The sequence below is a fragment of the Anneissia japonica genome, unplaced genomic scaffold (genome assembly GCF_011630105.1).
Source record: "Anneissia japonica isolate Jap-2015-1 unplaced genomic scaffold, ASM1163010v1 scaffold288060_len1141017_cov207, whole genome shotgun sequence".
In the NCBI taxonomy this organism is placed as follows: domain Eukaryota; kingdom Metazoa; phylum Echinodermata; class Crinoidea; order Comatulida; family Comatulidae; genus Anneissia; species Anneissia japonica.
The window spans coordinates 403,685-424,054 of NW_022712486.1; the positions used below are offsets into that span (position 1 = coordinate 403,685).

Consider the following 20,370-nt stretch of genomic DNA (forward strand, 5'->3'; position numbering starts at 1 on the left):
ATAGATGGCGGCTTTTCATTGCAGATGCCGCCGCGGCGCCGACGATCGTGATGGATAACTTGAACATCGTCGGCGGCACGGTTGTGTTGTTTATGTAGTGTTCTAGGTCGGTGAGGTTCTGGGCCTAGGTCGGCTTAACAGTAACTTAACAGCGATGGGCTCAATGAATCAAGATATCAAAAGGGAAAGAGATACATCAACTATTGATCCTTCTCTCTTGACGCCTATTTTAGATGGAGGGATTGAAAAGACGAACTATAGACATTACATCGGTAAGTCGTACCCTAGCTAGCTAGGTAGTCGTCGTAGGCCCTAGGCTAGCCTAGGTCCGTATCACTCATATAGCCTGATATAAAAGCCTGGTTCTCACGAGAGACCTAGTATCCGGATCGGGAGCTAACCGTCGGCGTTCGCGCTAACCGTTAGCAGTATCCAGATACCGCTAATGGTTACAAGCGCTATCAGTTAGAAAGTTGAGCGCCTTTCTTTCTATCATCAACCAATCACACGTACGCGTTTACAATTTCCAGTTTCTTATTGGCCAGTGATTTGATCATCATATTTTTGGTATCTGGATTCTCGTATGGACGCACAGCAGCAAAGGCTATGTTCTCACACGGCTGCTAACGGTTATCAGGATCCAGATCCTGCTAACCGTTAGCACGTACGCGTTTACAATATCCAGTTTCTTATTGGCCAGTGATTTGATCATCATATTTTTGGTATTCGGATTGGGATTTTCTCGTATGGAGGCACGGCGGCTAACGGTTAGATCTCGATCCGGATACTAGGTCTCTCGTGAGAACCAGGCTATAGCCTTAACTACTGGGAGGTTAAAACAATTCTGCATCCAGGGACCAATAACGCCTTCTCCACGAACAGGTAAACTAACAGGCCAAGTCCGCGGTGCGTAGCCAACAAAAAAAAGGTAAACTTTGCCTACTTCCTCACTTCCCAAACTTTTTTTTCAAGGACCCAATTTCTGAATTCCAAGACAAGGCCCTTTAATAATGTAATATTAAATGTAACAGAATTGCACATCGATCCCAAAAATGTGATGTTTTATGTTTTTAAAAAATGACATGGCCTAGGCCTCGGTCTACTTGACATTAGAGGAGAGCCTTGAATCTGCCAATGGAACATGAGACTAGGCTACTTTTAATATTTAAAACAAAAATGTAATCAACTTTTTTGCTAAAAAATTTTTCAACTGTTGAAAAATATGGTGAATTTAAACCTAAATTTTACCCCTGTGGTTACCAGTGGCTTATTCAGGATTTAAGATAGGGGTGGGGGGGGGGGATGCTGAGTCCACACCACATCAGCACCACTTTAGTTGGCAGTGACGTGAAAAAATTTTCAGTATTTTGTACCTGCCCGAAAATGGAACTAAAATTACCTTTTAATTCTTTATATTTTTGACAAGATGATATAACCCAAATTAAATAAATAGTTACCCGAAAATGGCACTTAAATACTTACAATTCCAAAAACTACCATATCCACAAGAGCCCCACCATGGTTGGAACATTTTAAGAATTTGACACTTTATAGATGCCCAAAAATGGCACTTGGATGGTTGAAATTTATGAAAACTACTACCCCTCAGCCCACCATGGTTGAGGCTGAGGTAAGACAATTGTAAGAATTAGGGACTTCCAGATACCGGAAAAGGGCACTTTAATACTTAAAATTTATGTCAGTTATTTTTTACATTTAAAAAGGGGCACCTTTTTTTTCAACTTCTGAAGGGGGCTCTCAGGTACCCCGAGCACCCCCTGGATACGCCACTGAAATTCATTTGGATAATGTTATTTTTATGTCAACTTACAGCAAGGCAATTCAACAGAAGGACGCACATCTCGGGACATTAAAGGTTATAACTCTGGCATCGACATTCTAGGCGCACATGCGTCCCTACACGCTGAACGTCACAAAAACCATAGCAACCAGACCATAAACTGTCACCGTACCTTTCGAATTACCCACGTGCGTGTTAGTTGCCATGATAATCGCGCGTCGTGCAGTGATTACAAAGGCCTAATGATATTTTGCACTAACATTAATTTTACCGATATTGTGGTGTATTGTCGTTTATGAGACTTACTTCGCAGAAAAAAATTAATAAATGTTCTGTATCTACTCAAATGTTCGTTTTGTACACCTTAGTCCAACATTGTCTTAAATGACAGTTTAATGTTACATAAGAACATGCAATTTTATAAAATTTGTAAATTTTCAATTGCTATAACTTTTCATTTTCTTGGTCAATTTTCACAAATCAATTTGCAGTTTATAGAAGCATTTAACAAGCTCACGGTCAAAAGAAATCAGATGTAACAGATATTGCGAAGTTCCCAAAATTAATAAAATAGTAACTAACACCATAAAACGTATAGCACGCATAGACTAATAATTGACGGCTGTACTCACAACTAGTATCGGATTGTCGATGCCACAGAAAAGATCAGAGGACTGTACGCACACGCTATGTTCGAGAGCGGAGATGTGCGGCCTTCTGTTGAATTACCTTGCTTACAGTAATTTTCTGTTTTAATTTTTATTTCTATATGCCTATATTGTTTTTAAACAGTTGAAAGCTTAGATTTACACAATTATGTTGTGGTAAAGGGTAACAGAAAAATAATGCTAGTCTTATGAATTTCAGAATATTCATTTTGGGCATATAATAAAATTATTGTTCTAATGAGGATTGAGGATTCACCTAAACATGCCGGTTTTTTGTCATCAGACCTGTTTAACTGTCTGAAAATGAGCACATAAATTGATTTTTTTTTTTTTTGCAAACCTGCGTGCAACCCAACATAAAAGTTAGGCGACCCATAGTTTTGGGAAGCGTGGTTCTACACCACTACATAATTGAAAAAAAAATAGAAAAATTTGTTTGACCTCTGAAATAAAGACCTCTGAAAAAGAAGAACCTATCTAAATAGTGTATAAAAGTTAATTATAAAATAGCCCTATGCAGTACAGTATAGCAAAGAGTATAAATAGAACAAGAGAGCAAAGTCCCGTTCGTAAAAACGTCACGCCTGTGTAGAATGCCCACTAACGGTTGTATGTTCTTTTTATTAACCAGTGCAGCGCTGCGCAGCACAGTAGAAGTACGCCCGCTATAAACTCAGTAAGCAGAAAACAAAAGTACAGTATCTTGTGGAGAACAGATAAACAGACAAACTGACTGTGCGCGGTGGAGTACTGGGTAATAAAAAACATACAAGCGTTAGTTGGTGTCCTACACTAGCTGCGTATGGCGTATAATTTTTTTACGCTCTCAATGAGCGTTGTTGGCTCTCTTGTTCTATTTATACTCTTTGAGTATAGTACTAGTACTACTAGACTAGTGTAACTGTTTCAGTTTCTGTATGACTTTCTAAACCATAGCTGGTAGTTTATAACGAAACACTTACTATAGTACATAGTAGTTACAAATACTACTGAACTGTACTACATAGGCCTATTTTAATACACTATTATTTAAATAGGCGCTTTCTTTTCCATCTTGATTTTAGAGGTCAAAAACATTTTTCAATTTTTTTTCAATCATACATTTGTGCAGAATAGTGTTTTAAGAACATTTTCCAGAAAAAAACAATTAATTGTGATACGACTACGACCCTCCATTAAGGAGTAACAAATTTTTAAATAACATGAGGTCAAGAATTTAGCCTCAATGCTTACAGTATCTTATTTTAGTTGGGTTGTTCGTCATCACTTCCAGGTGTCTACTGATTCGTGGAAAAGGCATATTAAGAAACTCCCCATAGAGTTCTATAGGAGGCTAGACTGACTATAGGCCTAATAATAGCCCTCTATTCAGAACTTCAAGCAAGTATTAGAATTTTACAGTTAATATGTATGATTTTCATTGTATATCAATCAGAGAAACTTATCCTGGGCGATCCAATGTTCGACGAAAAAGAACGATATTTGCAAGGTCCAGAAGAGAAGTTTGATAATTCTGTCCGTAGGTCTTTACATTTATCAAACTTTGCGAAAAAGCACAACTTAAAATTAGATGCCGAAGATTTGCTTCTTATTTCAAGGTCAGTTTCCTAAGTTATAAGTCTTAAAGATATAATTTTTATTAGTATTATTATCTATCTTTTTATCATTTTCTCAACAAGTGTTTGGTTGATTTTTTTTACTAGTAAATTGTATTTTCAGAACTTTGAACTCAGATATGGCACTAACCATTCACCACCTAATGTTTATGCCCACAATTGAAAGACTTGGTACAGATGAACAAAAATCCAAATGGATGCAGTTAGCTAAAGATTCCAAAATAATTGGGACGTATGCCCAAACAGAGCTCGGACATGGTTAGTTCTATAATAATATATTTACTTTTATAATGTGTATTATAATTATATTTAAGTATATCATTCAAAACATATCACCTTGATGCTGTGTCAATATTGTGATATCACATTTATTTAAAAGAATGAAAGAAAGACTTGGTTTAGTTTTATAGACCTGGTTTCATTTTAAATTTTTTATTAGGAATACTGTATTTGCAGATGTGCTTTTGTTTGAAATTTTTAATTAGGAAACTGTATTTGTAAAGCTCTTATAATTCAGCCTTGGCTGTGATTTGAAGATCCATAAAAGAAAAACTGAAACTGAAAGTTCAGTGCTGCTGGCACTTGGTTAATTCTCTTCCTTATCTGTAGTCTTTCCAATCAGATTATAGCTGGAGGGACTTTTCTAAGTACTGTATTATTTTTGCACTTTCTTCACAAATGATACACAGTAACGATTTGTTACAATTGTTTACTTTAGGGACATACCTTGGTGGACTTGAAACTACAGCGACCTATGACCCCTCACGTCAAGAGTTTGTGTTGAATTCACCAACATTAACATCAATGAAATGGTGGCCAGGTGGATGTAAGTGAATAATCAGCTAAACACAAAGGTCATAAAATTTATCTTTGATAAATATATATTCTGTTGTTTGTTGCTTGAACATAGAGTACCACAGTTGTGTCGTCACAACACCAGGTGGCGCCCTCTGTCGCCAACCACACGTTGGTTACAGTTCATTACGCCTGAATGACTTCATAGGCTTTCTGGAATAGGCATTTTAAAATCTAATATTTTTTACCATCAAAATGTACTAAAAACACAAAAGCTTGCATTATATTAGTTATCGAACACACATTAAATCATCAATTAAAATTTACAAAGAAAAACAAAGATACAACATCTTAATAATTACGTTAGAAATTGGGATCAATGGTTTGTCAGTTGAGAAAATGGCGTCCGGTTGAACACATTTTGCAACGATAGCTACAGAGTAGTATCACATGGTATCGTGACGTAACACTGTAGTACTCTATAAGATAATATCTGAAAAGTTTTTTGACTAAGTTTTGCACTGATATTCTACCTCAATTTAACCCCATCTGTTAGATTTCTAATCTCCAACCTTTTCTACATTCTGTGATCTATTTTGTTTGGGTTTTTTTATGACTTCAAAATTTTCTTTTGGCTTTGACAATCAAGGAATCAAAAATAACTTACTGTTTTTCTTATCATATAGTGGGTTTAAGTTGCAATTATTGTGTGTTGCTAGCTAAACTTTTGATAAATGGCAAAGATTATGGACCTCATGCATTTCTTGTGCAAATACGGAATCTTCAAGACCACACACCCCTTCGAGGTATGATAATAAAATGCAATATCATTTATATAATCATGATTTTATTTTCCCCAGTGTAATGTATACTAAAAATCATACACATTTTATTGTGTTATAACTGTCATACCACCATGCATTATCAATGAAAAGAATAATTACTGTATTTAATAAATTGTTGTTTACAAATATTATTATTTTTATTATTGTTTTTTTTTTAATTATTATTTTTTATTATCTCTTTTATTATTATTATTTTTTTTATTATTATTATTATTGTTGTCAGTAAAAGATTTGTATTGCATATTGCAGGTAGAACTGTAGGAGATATTGGATTAAAGTGGGACTACAACACTGTAGACAATGGCTTCCTCAGGTTACATAATGTCCGCATTCCGAGACAGCAAATGCTCATGAAATATGCAAAGGTTTGGAAATACAACTTCCTTTTTTTATTTATTTATTTATTTACTTTTAATTTTCTTTGTTTTTTCTTTGATAAAAGTCTGTAATCTCTATCTTATTTTTTCAGGCACTATTGTATTAAATTATGAAATTCAGATCAGCATATAATGCCTTAATCTGTATGATTTTTTTTGTGTTCATATTGAATGCATTTACCTTTGACGTAGATATGTGCAGTTGAAACTATGAGAAGGGTTATAGTTGTGATGCAGATGCCTTAAAATATATGAATTAGAAATTAGATATGCACTTATATTTATACTTGTATTACTCATAGAACTCAAAATTCATATGGATTTTGAAATAGACAGTAATAATTTTCATCCTCTAGGTAGCGCCAGATGGGACATACAGCATATCTGGCAATATTAAAGTAACATACGGTACAATGATTGCAGTTAGACTTACTATCATTGCATTCTGTTACCATGAACTTGCCCGAGCCCTCACAATCGCTGTCAGATATAGCGCAATCAGGAGACAAGCACCTTTAGAAATAGGGTATGTTTTTTATGTCTTTACAAAAACAAGATCTAAGAACTAGTGTTTATTGTTTTTGGTATTTTGTTTATTTGTTAATTGTGCAAGTTTGTTACAGTACTGGTATATACAGTATTTTACTGATGAATGTCTTATCACCAAATGTTTTACATTTTAAACTTTTTCTATTTTTATGTAACAATTTCTGTGAAATAACAGGCAGCATTGTATTCATTTAATACTTCATCTGACACTTTTTCCCAGCACTAAATGCACTTAACCAACCCTGCTCAAAAGCACCTGATCTGTTAGGCCTAAGATTTTTTAAATTTTCTTTTTAAAGAGGAGAAGAGGTGCAGATCTTGGACTATCAGACCCAGCAGCAGAAGCTTCTTCCAGGCATAGCAACAGCATATGCATTCTGTTTTGTTCACCAGAAAATCACCAAAATGTACCACAAGATGGAAGCTGAAATCCATCAGAATAATTTCCAATCATTACCTGAGGTTGGTGAATTGAGATTATATTGTAAGTTGCCTTAAACTATAGAGGGCGCTAAAATAAATCAGTTTGCTTTGACCATATTAATTTAATTGTTTGTCTCAAAGCTCCCACGCGCATTAGTACATGCACTCTGTTCTTAAAAAATGTTATATATATTTTTTTTTTTTTTAAACATCTCACTTATATTGTAACCTCCTTTAATAGCCCAGAAAGTGTTGCGTGTTGACACACTGTAATTCTTTAGTGAAGAGAGCCCTGTAACGTACCTTTCAAACCCAGTCAACGATAAAAAATTTTTTTTTAAATACCTAAAAAAACATTCCGCATTAGGTTTTTGGAAACAGAAGAGCTTTGGGACAAACAATTAATTTAATATGGCCTTATCATTGCTATAAAACTCTGTCCACACTATAAACTCTCTGACAAAAAAATGCTGCCCATATATAGTCATGATGTAATGTCATCATGACCATATTTAGGTATGTCATAGGCTTTAATCTCAATAATTCTCTCATTTCTTTTACATTTTTTTTTTTTTTTTGCTTTTTAGCTTCATGCTCTCTGCTGTGGATTAAAGTCTTTCTGCACAGGCACAAGTTCTAATTTCATCAACATATGTCGCTTTGCATGCGGAGGTCAAGGGTTATTAATGTCCAGTGGGCTCCCATCACTATATGCACGATTTTCAGCCTCCTGTACCTATGAGGGTGAGAACACAGTCATGATGTTACAGTTGTCACGGTAAATGTCGCTGCAAATAATTTTTTGTGTGTGATGGAATGGCCAATACAACCTCTGTTATGGACACACAAGTATAACTGGCACCGGTTTACTGCAGGGGTGGATCCAGAGATATCCAAAAGGCGAGGGGGAGGGCCCCCCCTCCCGAAAGTGGGACTGATCGAGACAACACTACACTAAGGGGTTAGGAGGCATGCCCCTGCGAAATTTATGTTTTCTTTGGGGCATTTTGGGAGTTCTTTTTCTTTCTTTATTTTTTTTCATACTTCCAAAAGGCAGGGTAGGGGGAACCCTTAAATCTGCCCCTGTACCGGGGAGATGAGACACACAGTGAGAAGGAAGTTACTGTATGAGCTAGCCTATGCCTAGAGTGCCTTTTAAAGCTCTATTTAAATCTAACTACATTGCATTGCATACCGTAAAACCTCAAATAGAAGCCCAGTGGGCTTAATCTGGAGAAGCAGCCCATCTCGAATTGAAGCCCTCCATTTAAGTTTGCAAATGTAGCCTCGAAGCCCATGAGCTTCTTTTCATGATAGCATAGGCTTTTTTTCGAGATAGTACGTACATACACTGTACATGAATTTCAAAGCAACAAAATAAATTAATACATGCTTGGTTTATACTAATACAATAGTTTAGGTGATTTAATACCGGTTAATACACTCCATGATACAGACTTATGTTACTGTAGTTCTATTATTTGTTTTTTAATAGTAAATCCAAAAATTGACAGCATTCATTTTGAAAAGAAACTCCCCTCTTTACTTTGCAAAAGTAGCCTTGCAAAGAAGCCCATCTCGTGAAGAAGCCCATCTTGAAAAGAAGCTCGACCAAAGTTCACAAAAAAAAAAAGCCCAGGGTTTTAATTCAAGGTTTTACAGTATAATAGTATGTACTAGTGTACCAATCTTGTTTCCATATCATAGGTATTTGCTGAAATGTTTAAGAAAATCTCAAGAGGGAGAGGTGGTCGCTGGATCAGCTTCTTATTTGTCTGACACACCAGGCAGCACATCCCCCATCACTTCCTCTCATATGTGGACTTCTCTGCCTGTGCTACTCAGTATATTTAAGAACAGGTCTTACAAGTAGGTACATCATTATTATTTTTATTATTATTGTTATTACTACAGTGTTATTGTTCGCATTACCATTATTGATTAAAGTAAAGTAATTTTTATTAAATTAAAATGTTATTTTTCCTCTGAATTATTTATAATCATAAAGGATATTGCATGGATTAAAATACCTTAGTCAAGTGATTTTGTTAATGAATGACAATATTTTTCATGGTAGGCTTGTGATGGCAGTTGGGCAAAAGATGGCTGGGCTATTTGCCCAGGGCAAGTCACCTGGGCAAGCCTGGAATGGATGCCTTGTCGATCTTGTGAATTGTGGAGAAGTAAGGAAATGATAATAATTAATAATAATAATCCATCAAACATTAGCTTTTTTCAATTATTATATTACTTATATTTATTGCAATCTGTAATGATAATAATAGTGATGATGATGATAATAATGATGATATTAATGATTCTTATTTTTAATTCAGTGTACTATAAATGCTTATTGTTTTCATTACAAATGTACATGTACTCTTATTCTCATATACCTTATGCCATGAATTTCTTCTATAAAATCAGGGGCAGATCCAGTAGGGGAGCATGTATTCTGGATCCGCCCCTGAAAAACTTCTAAACCTTGTATCCTAATTTTTGAACGCTTTAACTCACAGGCCCATATGCAATATTTTGTGCTGAGCAGTTTCGTAGATAGTCTACAATCAATAAAAACAACTCCGACCATCCAAGCAACACTTACAAACCTATGTTGTTTATTTGGATTGTACTACATCACTCAACATAGAGCAGATTTTATGATCGTATGTATAAATCACATGATCGTAACTTTTATACGGAGAGAAACCTCCACTAGTGATAAATAAACATGATAAATTTTTTAGAAAACGTATTTCTGCTATGGGGATTTGAACCCAAGGCTCTGAACTGAAATTGTGGCAATAGTGGTGTACCACTTGACCCCGTAGCTTAAATACAGGAGCATCCGAAATATAACCAGATGATTTTGTGTTGAAATAACAGTTGAGATAATACCAGTGTATTCTCATGATTATATATAGTAGTTTTTTTCCTATTATTCATTTCACATAAATTAGTATCTGGGCTATTAACTAATCTTATTAATAGAACTAATAAACTAGTTACAAAGTTTAACAGTTTTATTTTAATTTCCTGCATATATGAATATTCCTCAAACTGTTCTGTTAGTTGTGATTTGGTTCACTATTTGGCTTTTGCTCCATCACTCAACATAGAGCACGTTTCTTGATTGTATATAATAGTGTTTTTATGTCTTTAATTGGCATGCTGTTCACATAAATTAGTTCGATGAGCTATTAACTATTCCCTTGTAAATTATCATTAACATTTGTAACACTAGATACAAAGTTTAATGGCTTTATTTATTTGAATTTCTTGGATAAATGAATATTCATGACTATTCTCTTGGTTGTGTACTGATTCAGTTCACTATATTAGCATGGAGCTTATTTTGCCTTTAGGCGATCTAGCAAGGACTTACAAGATTAATCTTATACCGCCTTGACTAAAGCTGTGCATAATATATGGGGCTTGTCATGCCAAAGCCAGCATCATGAAAATGTTGGGTTTTTTTTAATTTATTCATATTCTCCACATTATAAGCTTTAAAATGATGGGTCATTTACGGGAATCCACTTACTATTGCCAAAGCTATGAGTAAAAGTATTACAGCTTCTCTGTACTAATATATACAATACTGGCATATTCTTATGCTAATTATTCAGTTTAACATTCAGCGACATTACGCTGGTTTTGGGATGGAAAGCCTTATATATATTATCTTATTTGTTCTTTATATGTTTCTTATTGAATATACTAATAAATAAGTAAAATATTCGTATAATCTTTAATTTGCGTGTTCATCTCAATATATTTTTTTTAATAATTACTATATTTGGTAATAATAATAATATAAATTTAAAGATGTATACATTACATTATTATACAATTGAAAAGATCTTAAATAATTATTGCAGTTGTAATTTAAATACGATTCCTGTACTCATGTAATTACTCAAAGCTAATAACTTTATTTACAAGCTAAGTCCTGTCCATACTCAAATTTTATTTGACAAAACATGTGACGTGCCTGAATATGGTCATGATGACATCACATCATGACCATATATAGGCACATCCTGACTAAATATGGGCAACAGTTTTTTGTCAAAGAAAATTCCTAAAGCCCTTTCCAGATTATCAAATTTTTATTTGACAAAAACATGTGACATGCCTAAATATGGTAATGATGACCTCACATCATGACCATATATAGGCACATCATGACTAAATATGGGCAACAGTTTTTTGTCAAAGAAAATTTGATAGTATGGAAGGAGCTTTTATATTACAAGACAAACCTGTTATGCTCCAACATAGTTTGCTTCATAGTAATTTCCAGCCCCTCGTTACCAGTTCAATGATTTACTAGGAGATATTTTATGTCAATTGTAAGAGTATTCTCAAAGGTCTAAAAGCAAGAATGTTTTATGAGGATTTGCTAGAAAGGTTAGGTTCAAGTCACATCGACATACATTGCATGAGATCAGAACATGATACATAGTGTTTCAATTTGTTAACTGTAGGAAATCCAAAAATATCCATTAACAAGCTTATGAAAAGAACAGTTTAATTTTGTCTATGTTGTAATTTAGTTGCTAGATTAATTAAAACAAACTAATATAAATAATTATACTAAACTTTGATGTGTTATCTTAAGCCTTGTATAGACTATCAGATTAGACAAAACACTATTGTATGCCCATAGTTATGATGTGCCTATGTATGGTCATTTTGTGATGTCATTATTACCATATTTAGGCATGTCACACCAATAATTTCCCAGTGTCTCACCTACTCTGTGCTTCTGTACTCTGACAATGTTTGGTGGCCATGCTGGTCTCTGCCAGCCATCATCATTCTCCTGTCAGACAGCTTCTGTCCCCTCCCCCCTTTCCAAGAATGCATATCCTCTTATGCTTTTAATTGGGCGCCAAGAATTATTCAGAATTCATAATTCATAATTTTATTTCTATCACACGAGATGGTAACTAACAAAGCGAATTATTTCCCAATATATAAAGGCCAAATGCATAAGGCAAAAACATTACACAGTATCTACACTATCTTATATGTATGCATTTGTAAACAGATTTTTACAACCCATTTAATTTCCTTATGTCTGTTTAAATGTATATTGTTTGATGATTGATGATGATTATTGATTAATATTTAAATAAGCAATAAAAATAAATAACAATAAGTGTTTGCATGACAATATAAAAGAATGAATATATTCCTATAATTACAGTACAAGATACTGCCCAATTTGATTAATGACCCAGAATGCAGCAGTGTTTCAAGCTGCGTCCTAATTGGTTAGATTTATCATTGTATTTGCCGGCAGATATCTTCAGTTTTGATAATTCTCTTGATATTTTGTTCCTATTATAGGATGGCTACTTAACCCAAGATCAAATTATGCAAGGAAACGAAGAATATTTAAAATTGCTGGCAGCTGTAAGGTTGGTTGAGTATTCAAGAATATGTTGTTCCTTTTAAAGGAAGTGCTTACCTTCTTTCAATTTATGTAAAAATTAAAATGCTATTCAGCTTTTGTAAAAATCCAAATGTTTTTAATTGCTATTTAGTATACAGTGGTGGATCCAGGACTTTCACAGATGGATAGTCTAGACCACCCCTGCCTTATCCTGTTTGGGGTTGAGTGGATAGTTTAGACCACCCCTGCCTTATCCTGTTTGGGGTTGAGGTTAGAAAATTTATCATTATGGCACCTCTAGATGGCTGGAAATGGCAGTCTTGGTTATTTGAATAAGCACATATAATAGTTAGTGGTGGCCTTAAATAAGTGCTAATAATATTTATTTAATTTTATTTGTTTATTTTATTCTTTTAATATAGTTTCTTATTAATTTCTATTTAAGGCCTGAAGCTGTGAGTCTGGTGGATGCCTTTGACTACCGTGATGAGTGCATACACTCAACGCTTGGTTGCTATGACGGCAATGCCTACCAACGTCTCTATGAATTTGCAAAGAAAGGAGAAAGAAATAAATCACCGGTAAGACCCTAACCCCATATACCGACAAAATAGGTTCATGTCGATTGATTTGGATAAATGCATGCGCAGTTCGAACTACAAATTGGCTTTAAGACTTGAATTTTGTTAATTTTAAATTTTTATTTTATTTTCTCAGGTGCATGAAACCTATCACAAGTACCTTGTTCCTCTTATGCGTGGTCACTCAAAACTTTGAAGTAATTGAGCGTCTGGCCTCAAGTCAAGGTGTCAAGAGACAGTACATTGGTAGTTATGATAGATAATTATGATGATGATGTGATGATGATAATGATTGTGATGATGATAATGATTGGGATGAGAGGATACTAATTGAGTAATATAATGATTATGGCAATGAAGATTAATACGATGTTAGTGCCGATGATTATGTCGTTGGCTTCACATTTATATAAGGCATACATATTACATTTGGATAACAGCAAGAGAATAAATGGTGGTGATTAGGATAATGAAATTATAAAGATGATTATAATGAGATGATAATAATGATGACAGTAGGAAGATAATGATGAGATTATATTAATAGTGATGATGATGGTGGTAACATGTGATAGTGAGGTAGTGATGGTGGTAATGATGATAATGACAATGATGAAATTAAAGTTGATGGTGATGTTGAAATAATAATAATTGTTTGTTTGTTTCATTTATATCTCCATACACATGCTCATACATAACACAAAAGCTCAATAGCAGAAAAAAAAAAAAATAATAATAATACATTACAGAATAAATGTGTGGAAGAAGGCTAAAATACATTTAGAATAAAAGCCATGGCCACCAGTTAAAATTATATAAAATGAATTATATATAATGAATACATCACTAAAAAATAAATTTTTTTTAAAAGTTTAAGTCAGTCTGTTAAGTATAATGGGAATGGCTGACAGATGGACCAGGAGGATTACCTACCGCTCCAGAGACCAGAGAATTTTTAAGATTGTATTTGCAAGAGTGGAGATTAGGTAAAGATTTAAAGGAGGTTATTCGGACTATTGTAAAATATAGATTTTTTTCTAAAGGAGGATGTATAGCTTTCAAATAAAACAATACTTTTTACATTAATCAAATAAAACATTACTAGTATTATAATCATGTATATGAGACTGATAAAGATGATAATTGTTTTTATTATGTTGGTGATCAGTGAATATATGTATGTCAATCTTTGTTGCCCCTTGTATTTACATTGGTGCTTGGTTTGTTATTGATAAAACAGTTATAAAGTTATAATGAGAAGGTTATTGCTGTAGCTTGATGGTTAATGCAGTACAGACAAATATTAGGATGTTTTCACATGATGAAACAATTCCACACGCTAAACCTCATAATGAGGTTTGGTTTATTGAGTATCACTTTTCCTTCTTGAAATTGGCAATTGCTCTTTAGATGTTTAAAAAAAAAACGCAATGAATTAAAGTAGTAAGGACTGTGTCTACTATTTACTCTTTACCAATGCTTTTTAATAATAAAAAAATATATATAATGTAATCAAATAAATAAGCATGCGTAGTGTTGTAAATGATAATTTTTGCATAATATTTACATTGTAGATACACAATTAGTATTCCACATAATATCTGGAATAGCTATTGAATATTCATGAGCATGATATGCTTACCAAGCTCCAGTCTGAATTAGGGAGCTTTGAAGCAGCCTTCTTTCAAGTTTTATGTGACAAAATTGTGTCAGTTGCCCATATATGGGTATGATGATGTCGTATGACATCCATATTGGGTATGATGATGTCATGTATGGACAAATGACTTATTTAGAGTCTGTATGAAAACTAGATTTGTGCCAATTGTCCATATGATGGTGTCATATCACATTCATATATGGGTATTGTTGGAGAAACTTGGGGGGGGGGGGCGCACACAGCAGTTTCAGAATAGATAAATGAGAGCACATGACATTGATATGCCCCCCTGCCCCTACTGGATCCTCGCCTGAAAATTTCTTTTAAAATGTATAAAAGCTGAAGCTGATCTTAATTTTTTGTATAATTGCAAACCTTCAAGTGTTTTCCCCCAAATATATGGGAATGATGACATCAAAATGTAGGCCTATGGGCAAATCACAGTTATTTAGAGCTGTATGAAAACTACAATAGTTTGATATTGAATTTTAGTTCAATGATGTTGATGTATTAAAACGTGCCTAATTAATAAAAATGAATCTTTGAATTTTTTAAATGTTGCGAGTGTTTCATTCTTAATGTACAAACCAATAAAAAGATACAACAGGCTCTAAAGTGTACAATATGATCTAATAAACGTAACTTTTTTGACAGATGCTGCTATCAAATAACCGCCACATTAGAGTTTTTTCCTGGATAAGCGTAATCAAGAGAACATGGCATAGTGTCTTAACATTCATACGGTATCAGGGAATACTAATGTATGACGGCCAGAAATTCTCTTGGGCTAACACAAGAATTATGTTGCAACAAGTATGATATGGAACACACATGATAACATTTTAATGCTTCAATTTTCTAATAAACGTCACTCTTGGATAATCACTAGTCTTCAGCCGCACCCACACCTACTTCTGTAGGACTTGATATATGGAGCTGTTCCATTGTTTTAACATGTTGAGAATTATTTTTGGAGAATGCAAGAACAGTTGTAAATAACAAAATTCCTACTTTAAAAGGACAATCCATAAATTATGCAAATGTGGATTAGGAAATCTATTCTATTTTGATTGAGTATTCTAGCATCGCCAAAGAACGTGGATCCCTTTACATGTTCGGTGGTTAATGACACAGGGAGATATATTATACAGTAGTAAACTATATCTCTGTGTGTGGTATAACCGGCACCCTTCTAATGAAGATATATAACCGATTTTAAAAATGTAAATGTACAATTAAAATAAGACTTTTAATTTATTATTTAAAGAATCACACAATTTAACTTTCACAGATCAACAAAAAAAGTCCTTTTTCATTGTTACATAGAGAGGCAAATGTTTCACTAACACAATAGAAATCAGTTGCGAATCTGAAGTCTTTGGTGGGCTGGGGAGGGGGTCGTGAGTTTATCGAGGACCTATGGTCTGAGGGGACCTTACCTATGGTCCGAGGTGGAGGGTTGGAGTATTGCCTTCTTAGGAGGTCCAATGGGCTATGTCTCTGGAAATTTCGGAGATTTAGTTTAGGCCTATCTTTACCTGAAGATGCATTTTTTAAATTATTTTAGCAGCTTCTAGGGGTGGGAATAGCCCCTTTTCCACCACCATTGAGAAATTGTATAATATAAACATTTAATTTATGAGAAAAAAAAATCTCGCTCCAATTTTTATTTGAAAGCTAATAATGTACTAAAATATAAAAAAAGTAAACAATTAGGGCCCTACAATTTCTTCTCTCAGAAAAAAATCAGTTTTTTTTAATGGTCCTAAAGTTTGGAACGAATTGGATACTTCTTTCAAACTTCTACCCAATCTTCATACATTTAAATCCAATCTTAAGAAGGCTCTGGTCTCGGTATATGGCAGGTAAGCCTACTGGTTTCTTTTAATATTATTTACCGGTACCAATATCCATAGTTTTATTAGTTCTTATATTCGGTTCATACAGCTTATCATTTCGTATTCAAATAATACTTACAGATATGCTGTATTCCAGTAAAATAAAAGAAAACTTAGTTTACTTTACTTATATTTTTTATTAACAAATAAATAAATAAAACAAAGAAAAAATATACTTAATACTTGGATGCAGCATATCTGTATTCCCTAGACTACCTGTATCTCTAATTTATTATGCAATTTATAATATGCAACTTTGATGTATTTACTTCATCGTTTATGCTATTTTTTTTGTTTCTTTTTGTAACTCTGATTTTTAGCCGGTGACCAGGCCGTAAAGTTTGTTATCAAACTTATTTTGGTCCCCATCCACACAGTTTTATCTACTCATTTTCTTCATTTTTTACTCCGTTTTACATTGTTTATAACCAATACTGTATTGTTTATATTATATATTTTCTGTGTGGAAAAACCTAACAAACAAACAAAAACAAAAAATTACTTTTTTATGTTCAGGTTCATTAGATTTATGTCGTTGAATATTTTTTTCTTATTTAAGTCTTGATTATCAGTCCTTTATATTCGTAGATTAAGTTTCCATTGCAGTTTGTTCTTAATGTTGTTAGATAAATCAACGGATTAACATCTTGTTGCTGCCGGATATGTTGTAGGGTGAGTCTGAAGGTTAGGTTCCTTAATGCCCATTGCTTGTTTTAAAAACAGGGATACGGATTACGAGGTGGGAATGGTACATTTTTTTGCAACATGAAGTACCGGTTATGACGGTGATGATAATCATGATGATGGTGGTTATTATGTTGATGGTGATGTTGGTGATGCAAACCGGTAGCCAGGGGTGTTCGAAAGAACTCCCCTTTTCCCTGAAAGTTTTCGAAATCGCAGTTAGATGTTTATGATCAGCTAGACTACATTAAAATACAAATCATGACGCCTTCGCTGCCTTAATTAACCCGTCACCTTCATTTAGATTTCAAATAGTGGTTCACATCCAAAATAGTCTGTTAATTAAATCATGGTTAAACGGACTACAATAATCCGGTTAACTAGTTATTAAGTTCAATTAAACCAAGCTATATTCTACACTGTTATCTTTATCACCAAGCCGTAGTTCTCAGAATCTATCGCAATAATAGAAAAAGGAAGACATTAATGAACTTATATTTCGTCTCAGCGAAATCGATATATAAACACTTGTAAACACGGCGCTATATAATTATAATGCCATGAGCATTGAGCAATCCGTTCTTTTGATACTTTAATGCTTTTGCAAGAATTCAGCTGAATTATTTCAGAAAAGCTCATCTTAGACAGTTAGTTAAAAAAAAAACCCAGCTCGTCTGCGTATTAAGGTCGCTTGGCAACCTCTGATGCGCACTCGTTTTTGTGCCTTGAATGGCCTATTACGATGTTTCAAGCTCCGCCCAGCCCAATAAAAGTAAAGATTGAAAATGTTATGAGAAAATCAGATCTTCGTCATGTAGGAAATCACGTGATAATCGGAGTGAACATCCGACAATAAAAAGTATAATAATAATCAGCAGGCTACATTTGCGATACACTAGGCCTACTTTGATTATTTGGGGTAGCGTGTGTCTCCCTTTATACACGTTTAGTCATTATATAATTGATTATTGTAACAATCATAATTATCTTCAGTTATGCTTAAAGTGTTTCTATTATATTCCTAAGTCCTATAAAACGACAGCGTAACGTACGAAACACGTCTGTTTATTTGATGTGCGCGTAATCTTGGCCCTGGTCGGTCGGTTAAGTTTTATATGAAACTCCAAAAAGGAGATCCAAGAGCATTAATTTATATTGTCGTCGTTTCTTTTCATTTATTTTACATAAATAATGATTGATATAATATAATGACATTTTTAGATAATGTCATTGATATATAATGGCATGACTTTAAAATGCCAATGTCAGTTTCGCCATTGATAAATAATGTCATTAACTGACACTGATGAGTTCAAAGTTAATTCGAATTGGTTAATAATGGTTAATTAACATTCTTAGCTTAATGAATGCATTTCGATGATGCTGGAGTAGAATAGGCCTATAATTGCGTATGATCAACCAACAACGAATAAAGGTTCGAATGACGAAATGACCATCTGTCACGTATCTGTCACGTGTCTTGCAAACATAAATCAACGTATCCGCAGACATCTCAGATAAGAAGACTATGAATACGATTTACTTAATTTTCTCCATGTTTCCTCGCAAAGCTACGAAGATCCAGAAGGGACATGATGAAAAAAAAATTGTATCACGTACGTACGTATTATTATCACGTACGTACGTATTAGTAATACGTACGTACGTGATAGTATCACGTACGTACGCATTACTATCACGTACGTACGTATTACTATCACGTACGTACGTATTATTATCACGTACGTACGTATTACTATCACGTACATACTTATCAGTAATACGTACGTACGTATTACTGTTACGTACGTACGTGATAATAATACGTACGTACGTGATAAATTTTTTTCATCATGTCCCCTCTGGGTCTTCGTACAAAGCTAATAATAGCTTTATTGTGTGCTCTTAAAAAGGTTCTGTTAGACTATCTCTATAGAGAGCATCGGAGTACAAGTGGAGTAAAATACGGTAGTGATCATGTTCCACCCTTGATAGCCATATTCGCTATCCTCATAAATGTTATAATTTATAATGAAAGAAAATAAACTAATAATAAGTATAATAACAACATAATATATATACATATATATATATATTATATATATTTATATATATATACATATTTATATATATACATTTATATATACATACATATATATATATACATATATATATACATCATAAATATATATATATATATGTATATATACGTATGTATATATGAACTGTATATATGGATATAAGCCTATATAATATAGTGTATAGGCCGATACTATGTCGGCCAATTATTATTACCTGTATTATAATTATGTCATTAATATAAACATATCAGTATTTTTCTCGGCCTCTTGTCTATCTCAATATGAGTTTACCACCTGTTATTCAATTGAATCGATATACGTTAGTTTGTATTAGCGACAATTCCCAAGGTCTGTACGTCTACAGTTTAATATGAATATCGTTTATATGAAGTCGTTGATACATTAGATAAAAATATAATACTGTCTGGTAAAATATTGAAAACGTTTCTTTATTAAACGTGCTAAACAGAATGGGACCGATATTTAAAAAAAACCTGGATTTTAGCTACATAAATGTAAAGACAGGGGCGTAGGCCGGTTTCATCCCGGGGTGGGGGTGCGAAAATGGAGAAAATGGAACTGGTGGTGCGAAAATTGTGAATACGGAACTACTGTAAATTCCCATTCCGATAAAAACTTCATTTGTAATATTTGAACTCACTTAGTGGAACTAATTTGCTGTCATGGGGGTGCGTCTACACCCCCTCCCTGCCTACGCCCATGAAAGGGTTTATAGGGGCGGTATTATTTATGCACCTGCTTATTTAAAGAGGAAAATATATTCTCATACTAGTTTATTTCCAGAGATTGAGTAAAGACAGGTATTTCCCTGAATGAAATAGAAGCAACGTTTATTAGCCCACTCCCAGCACATGGGATTTGTCCTGTTTTACAGATAAATAAAATAAAAAAGATTTTTAAAATGTAAGCTACAGTATAGTATAAATTAATATACATAAATAAATTAATATATATATATAATATAATA

The 20,370-nt window shown here is 33.6% G+C and overlaps 1 protein-coding gene across 1 annotated transcript; it reads left to right on the top strand.

The window, feature by feature from the left end:
• Positions 1–12: 12 nt before the first annotated feature.
• On the top strand, positions 13–15,254 carry LOC117107837 (peroxisomal acyl-coenzyme A oxidase 1-like). Its single transcript, XM_033249626.1, has 15 exons — positions 13–272; positions 3,905–4,067; positions 4,189–4,343; positions 4,804–4,911; positions 5,567–5,686; positions 5,975–6,090; positions 6,459–6,628; positions 6,951–7,113; positions 7,662–7,852; positions 8,782–8,943; positions 9,152–9,257; positions 9,594–9,740; positions 12,433–12,503; positions 12,924–13,059; positions 13,196–15,254. The coding sequence occupies exons 1-15, from the start codon at positions 155–157 to the stop codon at positions 13,253–13,255; spliced, it is 1,986 nt and encodes a 661-aa protein (XP_033105517.1). The 5' UTR covers positions 13–154; the 3' UTR covers positions 13,256–15,254.
• Positions 15,255–20,370: the final 5,116 nt, after the last annotated feature.